The 9,315-nt window shown below is 48.6% G+C and overlaps 1 protein-coding gene across 1 annotated transcript; it reads left to right on the top strand.

Annotated features, from left to right (window-relative positions):
* The first annotated feature begins 137 nt into the window (after positions 1-137).
* On the top strand, positions 138-8,994 carry GPN2 (GPN-loop GTPase 2). Its single transcript, XM_066375527.1, has 5 exons — positions 138-869; positions 1,407-1,563; positions 4,138-4,298; positions 5,303-5,433; positions 8,630-8,994. The coding sequence occupies exons 1-5, from the start codon at positions 459-461 to the stop codon at positions 8,700-8,702; spliced, it is 933 nt and encodes a 310-aa protein (XP_066231624.1). The 5' UTR covers positions 138-458; the 3' UTR covers positions 8,703-8,994.
* Positions 8,995-9,315: the final 321 nt, after the last annotated feature.

Raw genomic sequence — 9,315 nt, 5'->3', positions numbered from 1 at the left:
GTAAATAAAAATTTTAAAATAAGTTTATGACCAGATTTCTCTTTCACTTCTAATCTGAGCCTAGAAGAAGATTGGGGAAATCCTGAAAAAGGTTTCTCTGCCCCTCAGGTACGACTCACACCCGACCCAACCCCTCCCTGGGGATGAAAATCTGCGCGCCGCCAGTATCCTCGGCTCCAAGTTGTGTCGTCACCGTGAGGGCGGGACTTCCTCTCCGGGACTCCGCCGTTTCCGACATTGTCCGGAAGTCGGTGCTGGTCTGGTCAATACCCAGCCATTCACTCTCCTTGTATTGATCGGCTCCCTGCTGTTCCTCCTTAGGCAACTCTGGGGGCTCCGCCACCCCCAAAAGTGCACGTCGGGGATCCCATCGCCTTCAGCTCTTGTTTCTGGCGCGGTTGCCCGCCCTGTTTACCCGCTGAGCTTTCCTGATTGCTCACAGGGCTGAGTGCCACCCCATGGCGGGGACCGCTCCGACCACGGCCTTTGGGCAGGCGGTGATCGGCCCTCCGGGCTCGGGAAAGACCACGTACTGCCTGGGCATGAGCGAGTTTCTACGCGCGCTGGGCCGGCGTGTGGCGGTAGTGAACTTGGACCCGGCCAACGAGGGGCTGCCTTACGAGTGCGCGGTGGACGTGAGCGAGCTGGTGGGTTTGGGCGACGTGATGGACGCGCTGCGTCTGGGGCCTAACGGCGGCCTGCTGTATTGCATGGAGTACCTGGAGGCCAACCTGGACTGGCTGCGTGCCAAGCTTGCCCCCCTCCGCGGCCATTACTTCCTCTTCGACTGTCCAGGCCAAGTGGAACTCTGCACACACCACGGCGCTCTGCGCAGCATCTTCTCCCAGATGTCCCAGTGGGACCTCAGGGTGCGTCTTGGGTCGGGCAGGCCCATTTTGCAGTTGAAGGAACTAAGACAGGGAGGACATGCCCCACACCATATCATACAGTGAGATAGAGGCGGAGTTGTTTTGGAGTATAAGGGGTATGATTTCGAATTCTGGCTCTGCCACTGACTCGCTGTATTGTCCTGGGTAAATAAGTTTATTGTTCTGAGTCTCATTTTTTTAATCTGTAAAATGGATGTGTTAGTACCCAACTGTGATTATTGGAAATATGGAAGGAGTTATGTGAAAAATGGCATGGTGGTTGCTGTGAGTTGGGGGCAAAAGTAAGTGAAAGAGTGGAATCAGATGCAGTGGGAATTGAACGAGTTGCCCCCTGGCAGGCTCATCTTATAAAAGAAATGCCCATATCAACTGGGAGAAGGAAATGAGTGTGGCTATTAGAATGAAACAGGAGGAGACTAATGGGGAAGGCTTGCACTCTTTCCTCAGGCATCCTCAATCTGATGGGGGAGACATAGACCTCCCCAGGCCAATCCCATCCTGTCTCTTCCTTCCCAGCTGACTGCTGTCCACCTGGTGGATTCTCACTACTGCACAGACCCAGCCAAGTTCATTTCAGTACTGTGTACCTCCCTGGCTACCATGCTGCACGTAGAGCTACCTCATGTCAACCTCCTCTCCAAGATGGACCTCATTGAGCACTATGGGAAGCTAGGTAAGTGCTTCTGTTTTGAGCAGCCAAGGTGTGGGGCAGTGGCTGCATGGGAGAAAAGCAGAGATCTCAGCTGAAGGAAGCTGCTTCCAGGGATCATGCATGGCCTGGTGATCACAGCCACAGTCAGGTCCTAACCCCTGTCCACTTATTTTGTGCCAGATTATGTTCCGGGGTTTGAGGACAAGGGAGCTAAAGATGGTAATGTGTATTATGAAGGAATTAAAGTTAAGTGATGGGACAGTGAGTGGTGGGGAGTGAGCAGTACCATCTGAGCTGAGACCTGAATGGTGAGGAGCCAGCCGAGGGAGAACTATTCTAGGCAGAGGGACCCTAACAGTAAAAGGCCCTCAGAAAAGAGCTTTTTGTGTTCACAGGGCAGGGGGCAGTGTAGCTGAGATAGTTGTCAGGGGAAAGGTGGTAGGAAATGAGGTCAGAGAGGTCGGCAGGGGCCAGAACTTGTACTATTTAAACACAGAGGAAAGTCATTGATGAATATTAACTGAGGGTATAGCATGAACTGAAAATGTCATTCTGGCTGCTTTGTAGAGAATGAATTAAAAGGGGCAAGAATGAAAACAGCTCCTTTAGGAGATTTTTGCACCAGTCCAAACAGTGGTGGTAGGAATGGAGAAAAATAGATTCAAAACCTGCTCAAGAAATAGGATTTGTTTGTGGATTGGACATGGAGACAGGGGAATTAAGAACAATGCTCAGGTTTCTGATGGAGCCAGTGGACAGATAAGGCTGCCATTTGTCAAGGTGGAAAAGACTGAGGGAAAAGCAGGCTGGTCTGAGGCAGGGAAGAATTGCATAAGGACCCTACGGCTAGCATTTCTTTCCTGCAAAATTAGTGCTATGCTGAGCTGGGGGCTTCATTTCTCTAAATAACATCACTAGCCAAAAAGAAGACCAGCTGAAGTGACCAGCAGTGAGCAGAAAGGGAGGTCGTTGGGAGAGTGCTATGTAGAGGTCTTGTCCAGGGAAGGCCAGCTGGCTACCAGTCAGCGCATGAAGGGATCTTAGCACCTCCTGGTCAATCAGAGTCCTGTTCCATCTCTTGGCAAGCCCAGAAACCCCATTTTACCTATACCCAGATTTATAGTCCTCCCAAGCCCCTCTCCCTGTTTACAGCCTCCAGCCCAGATGGCTACATGGTAGTCTTCAACCTTCTTAGCTCTGACTCTTGATAGTCATCCTCACAGGAGCCTGATAAGTAAATCAGATGAGATGGTTGAGGCCCAAAGACCTTACATGAATCACACAGCTAGTATGTTAGCTTAGGTACATCTAAACCCAAGAGTGTACCTGGCTCCAGTTTCTTAATTCTCATTGAGAAATGTACCTGTCAAGCAACCCAAGAAGTTTGTTGTTGAAGTGCCCAGGACATTCTTCCTTGTAGGCACAGGGGTGTCAGCTTCTCATTAGAGCTGATTAGAACCTGGGAGGCAGAGCACACAGCGTGAGTTGGTCACTCTCTGACAGCCTGCTTCCTTGGTTCATTTTGGTGCAAACCTGCTAAGTAGCCCAACTGCGTGAGTTTTCCAGGCGAAATGGATAGTGCAGGCTCACTTTCCTTCTCTTAGTGGGAAGTCTGTATTCATAAAACTGAGTCACATCCACCCCTCCCCCTCTCCTTCCTCTCTGTCTCTCTCTTCCCCTTCTGCAGCCAAGGCTCCATTGGAGCAAAGATGGCCCAGGCACTGAGGATGGCTCTATGGCCTCTGCCTCAGGCGCTGGAATGGCTCTGGATGCAACAGAGCTATGCCCCAGATGGGCAGAGCATCACCCCCTGGTGGGCATGCCGGGTGGATCCCGGTCGGGCACATGCGGGAGTCTGTCTGACTGCCTCCCTGTTTCCAGCTTCGGAAAAATGAAAAAAAAAACAACAACAAAAAAAAAAACCTGAGTCAGAGACCCCTGAATCATCTAGTCTGATCTCATTTTACATTAAGAAGGAACTGGCCCAGGCCTGACCTGTGGTGGCACAGTGGATAAAGCGTCGACCTGGAAATGCTGAGGTCGCCGGTTCAAAACCCTGGGCTTGCCTGGTCAAGGCACATATGGGAGTTGATGCTTCCAGCTCCTCCCCCCTTCTCTCTCTCTGTCTCTCTCTCCTCTCTCTCCCTCTCTGTCTCTCTCTTTCCCTCTCTCTGTCCTCTCTAAAAATGAATAAATAAAATAAAAAAATAAAAATTAAAAAAAAAAAAGAAGGAACTGGCCCAGAAAAGGAAAGAGATTTACCCAGATGCCACCCTGCTAACGTCCTTAGAGTGTATGCTGGGTCCTGGGTGTGCGACCTGACTCTGAGCTTCTTGAGGGAGGTACCAATCACTGGGGTTTATAGCATTTAATCCTCACAGCAGCCCCACGACGGTACCTGTCCATATAGCTAGTAAATGACAAAGCCAGCAAATGAAACCAACTGTTTTCTTCTTAGTAACTTTATTTCAATCCCAATGTTAAATGAATAAATGAGTGAGGGAAAGAAGACAGAGGAAGAAGGAAAAATATGGTCCCTCCCTGGGGGCTTTAGCCTCATGCCAGCTGCTCTTGAACACTGGTTTCTTTCCTTAGCCTTCAACCTGGACTACTACACAGAGGTCCTGGACCTCTCATACCTTCTTGACCACTTGGCTTCTGACCCTTTCTTCCGCCACTACCGTCAGCTCAATGAGAAACTGGTGCAGCTCATTGAAGACTACAGCCTGGTCTCCTTCATTCCTCTCAATATTCAGGTACCAGGGACTAAGAGGCCTCTTCCCTTGGCTGTCAGCTCTGACAGTGCCTGAGACCTCACCAAGCCAAGGGTACAGGAGGCTTTGAGGGCTCAAGCAATGGTCTTTGTCCTTAGTCCAACTATCATTGGTCCCCTTGGTTTTAGGCAAAGGGGCTCTGATGGGCAGGATTCTAGTAAAGAGAGTGGACCAAACTTTGCCCCTATCTATTCTGTGTTGCCGAGTCCTCTACACATGTTCCCTCTTCAGTGTGAAAATGGATGAGATCAGAAAGTCACTAGCAAGGGCTTGACCAAGGCCAAAGACAGGCTCTTTCAAGATGAGCAACTGCTTTTTGACTTTGCAGAGTTGTATCCAACCCTGTGCTTCTCACCTTTAGCCTACCACAATACCTGGGAAATATCTGTGAATGTTCAATTTTTTTCTGCAGTGGGTGGGCTTGAGCAAACTTCTCTCTTCCCTTTTTAATGCAACCCCCACTTACTGAAAGCTTTCTATGCTAGGCATTGTAATAAGGACTGTAATGAATTATTTTGATCTTTCCTTCCTATTATGTGATTTATTTTATGTGGATGAATAAATAGGTTGGTTACCTGCATATTTAATGGATGCCTACTGTTAGCTAAGTATTATGCTAGGCACTGGGAATATCTTGATAAATGAGTCCGACCTCAAAGGGTGTAGGAGAGGCAGATGAGTTAATATCTTACTAATAGTAAGATGGTTGGATCAGAGCTGCAATAGAGATAATCTAGGGGGCTGTGGTTGTGCACAGAAGAGCTTTATCTGTTCCAATTTAGGTGGGTTGGTGGTCGGAAAAAACGAGAGATGGCCAGGCCTCTGGGAACATGTAGAACTACTCCAGGCCAAGGAAACTGTATATACAGATGCTTCATGAGGCAAGATTGAGGCAAAGTGTTCGGAGACTGCAAGCAGTTTGATACAGCCTCACTTCCACACACCTCGGTTTCACTCACAGAGCTGTTTCTCTCTTCTCTGCCCAGGACAAGGATAGTATTCAGCGGGTCCTGCAGGCTGTGGATAAAGCCAATGGCTACTGCTTTGGGGTCCAAGAGCAGCGAAGCCTGGAGGCCATGATGTCTGCTGCAATGGGAGCTGACTTCCATTTCTCCTCGTATCCTTACTCTCTAGCCTCTCAGCCACAGCCAGTGTGGGGAGACATGGGACAGACTCAGAATGGCTCCATCCACCCTTGTAGGTGCTCTACATAGCAACTGATTTCATGTTGACCAATTGGGCTCCCTGGTGACTACCTTTCATGTGCAAATACAAGTCCCTTAAAACTGGTCCCCAACCCCTGGGCCACGGACCGGTAGCGGTCCGTGGGCCATTTGGTACCGGTCTGCAAAGAAAGAATAAATAACTTACATTATTTCCGTTTTATTTATATTTAAGTCTGAACGATGTTTTATTTTTTAAAAATGACCAGATTTCCTCTGTTACATTTTTTTAAAATGGCCAGAATCCGTCTAAGATTCACTCTTGACGCTTGTCGTGGTCACGTGATACGTTTATCCGCCCCACCCTAAAGGCTGGTCCGTGAAAATATTTTCTGACATTAAACTGGTCCGTGGCCCAAAAAGGGTTGGGGACCACTGCCTTAAAAGGCTTCAGGGTTGGCTGAACATGAGGTTCAACTTCACTCTGTGTATAAGGTAATTGAGGATTATTATAAAGAAGTGAAAGTTGCCTGACCAGTGGTAGCACAGTGGATAGAGCATTGACCCAGGATGTTGAGGCCGCTGGTTTGAAACCCCAAGGTCTCTGGCTAGAGCACAGGCTCATCAACAAGCATGGAGTCGCTGGCTTGAGCTGGGATTATCAAATTGATCCCATCGTCTCTGGCTTGAAGCCCAAGGTCCCTGGCTTGAGCAAGGGGTCACTGGCTCAGCTTGAGCCCCATGGTCAAGGCATGTATGAGAAGCAATTGGTGAACAACTAAAGTGAAGCAACTATGAATTAATGCTTCTCATCTCTGTCTTCTCTCTCTCTCAAAAAAAGAAAAAGACCTGACCAGGTGGTGGCACAGTGGGTAGAGCATCGGACTGGGATGCGGAGGACCCAGGTTCAAGACCTGGAGGTCACCAGTTTGAGCACAGGCTCATCTGGTTTGAGCAAGGCTCACCAGCTTGAGCCCAAGGTCGCTGGCTCGAGCAAGGGGTCACTCGGTCTGCTATAGCCCTTCAGTCAAGGCACATGTGAGAAATCAATCAATGAACAACTAAGGAACCGCAACGAAGAATTGATGTTTCTCATCTCTCTCCCTTCCTATCTGTCTGTCCCTATCTGTCCCTCTCTCTGACTCTCCCTGTCTCTGCCACACACACTCACACACACACACACACACACACACACACACACACACAAAAGAAAGGAAAATCAGCTTTGCTAAGGAATGAGTGTAAGGAAAGCTTCATGGTGGTAATGGCATTTGAGTTACATCATCTCAAAGTGAGGATTTTTTTTTAATAGATTTTATTTATTTATTTTATAGAGGGGGAAAGAGAGTGAGAGAGAGAGAGAGAGAGAGAAGAGGGAGGAGCAGGAAGCATCAACTCCCACATGTGCCTTGACCAGGCAAGCCCAGGGTTTCGAACCGGCGACCTCAGTGTTCCAGGTCGATGCTATATCCATTGCGCCACCACAGGTCAGGATCAAAGTGAGGATTAGCCAGATTAATTAAGAGGGAAAGGGAGCCTGACCAGGCGAAAGCGCAGTGGATAGAGCATTGGACTGAGATGCAGAGGACCCAGGTTTGAAACCCCAAGGTTGCCAGCTTGAGCACCAACTCACCAACTTGAGCTCAGGGTCGCTGCCTTGAACATGGGATCATAGACATGACCACATGGTCGCTGGCTTGAAGCCCAAGGTCACTGGCTTGAGCAAGGGGTCACTCACTCTGCTGTAGCCCCCCAGTCAAGGCACATATGAGAAAGCAGTCAATGAACAACTAAGGAGCTGCAATGAAGAATTGATGCTTCTCATCTCTCTCCCTGTCTGTCCCTCTCTGACACACACACACACACACACACACACACACACACACACACACACGGGAAAGGGAATTCAACACAAAAAGAACTGCATTCAAAGGCATAAGAGTTCAAGATTGTGAGACATGGCTTGGGGGTTGCAAGTAGAAGGGCATGACTTGTGGGTAGGACATCTGGCTGGGCTGGGTAACAGTGATAGGGCCAGATAGATGGGCAGACAGAACACAGAGTTTCATGTACCCTGCTCAGGAGTGTGGGCTTCAGGCCAGAGATTAGACAGGTTTGAGATTATTCTAAGTCAAGCAAGATGGTTCCCATTGACCCTGAGTGATCCTCAGGGCCAGCTTGCACAAGAACAAGGCCTTACCTCCTGAGGAAAAGTGAAGGGGCGGAGGCACAGGTTCAGAGTCAGTTTTTATAGGGGTGAGGATTTTGATGGATGGATCCCTGGATGGTAAAGAAAAGACTAACTTGAACATCACTTGGTGGACTACACACTTCATTTGTAGGATGTCATTCAATCCCCTTTTATAGACGCAGTTGTGGTTCTGAGAGTGACAAGCCTGAGGTTCCCCACTCAGCATGTGTAGAAAGAACAGTTCAAACCTTAGTCTCCCTGTTGTAGAATCTCAACTGCTGACACTGGAGTCATCTAGTAAACAGCCATGGTCAGCCCCTATCACCTAGTCAGGCCCCAGACCCCAGGCCCTGACCTCAGGCCAGCCAGCCTCACAGGGTTCCATCGGCAGTGTCAGGGTCTTTGCCTTTGTGAATCTGATTTGTGTCCTTACTGTTGTCCCAGAGGGGTAGATAATACCCTGTGGCCCAGGCAGAAATTCGTTGTTTTCTTTGAGCTTCCTAGGTTCCCTCCCTTAGTAGAGAAGTCACAAGCATTTCTTAAGTATCTACTGTGTGCCAGGTGCTATGCTAGGCACTCTCTATTCATTGTCTCATCAATCTTCATAACTCTTGTATTGAAAAAAGGATGAGAAAAAGGACGTAGCAGAATCAGGATTTAAATGTCCATGGTCTGGCTCTGAGCATGTGTCATAACAGAGCTGAAGGGTTAGCACTCTGGTCCTTTGATCCTCAGCAATGTGAGGAAGGGATGAATATAGGAGCATTTGAGTCTGGTTGCTTTGATAGGCTTCTCAGACCCAATTGGTCCCTGCTGCCTGAAGCTATAATTATGAGGAAGGGAGGATGGAAGTGCTCTGCCAGACATGGTTGGAAGGTGGACATTGGTGGAGTCAGATCCTGTCCAGACCAGTTCCCCATCCCTGCCCATGTTGTCATCCTTGACACACGCTCCCACAGCACTCTGGGCATCCAGGAGAAGTACCTGGCACCCTCAGACCAGTCAGTAGAGCAGGAAGCCATGAAGTTGTAACAATCTGGCTTCTGGAGAACAAGACACATAACCCAGAGCTGGAGAAAGCTGTGGCTCCCAGTTAGCTGCAGACAGCTCAGCAGGCTGCAGATCCAACAACAGTCCTCTGACGAAGGTCCTTCAACAGAAGCTGACGAAGAGACATCCAGCTCTGCAAAGGACTTCTGGCCAAGCAGAAGCACCCACCACTCCTTGAGTGCTCATGAGCTGTGGGCACTGCCACCAGGAATTCAGCACTGGCTCCCCTCAGACTGTGGTGGGCTGTGCTACAATACAAGTTTATTTTCTTCTATGTTTTGTAGCTTTCAAACTTTCTTCAGCCACTCAAGGAGCTGGGATAGAATGAGTGAGTGCCACCTTCCCTCCAAAGAGTTCTATTTCTTCATACAGGGCAGTATTTCCCCAAAGCACAGGATCATACTAGAGGAATGACACTTATTTTCCAGTGGTACATTTAGGTTAATTTTCAGTTTTAATGGTGATCCTCAAGCTTGAGCTTTCACAGGCAATACTTCCTAGCTAGATCTTAACGTTTTATTTTCATTGTATTTATTTCACAGTTTTACTCTATTTTTGGCAAGTGCTACCAAGTTTCCATTTATAGTAGTGATTA

The sequence above is a fragment of the Saccopteryx leptura genome, chromosome 3 (assembly GCF_036850995.1).
Source record: "Saccopteryx leptura isolate mSacLep1 chromosome 3, mSacLep1_pri_phased_curated, whole genome shotgun sequence".
Lineage (NCBI taxonomy): Eukaryota > Metazoa > Chordata > Mammalia > Chiroptera > Emballonuridae > Saccopteryx > Saccopteryx leptura.
This window is presented reverse-complemented; position numbering and strand designations above follow the sequence as displayed.

Bases quoted from the DNA above. Each gene is read 5' to 3' on its own strand.
- GPN2 (XM_066375527.1), top strand. From the start codon at position 459: ATGGCGGGGACCGCTCCGACCACGGCCTTTGGGCAGGCGGTGATCGGC. The intron at 870-1,406 runs GTGCGTCTTGGG...CTTCCTTCCCAG, and splicing joins TGTCCCAGTGGGACCTCAGG to CTGACTGCTGTCCACCTGGT. The intron at 4,299-5,302 runs GTACCAGGGACT...TTCTCTGCCCAG, and splicing joins TCATTCCTCTCAATATTCAG to GACAAGGATAGTATTCAGCG.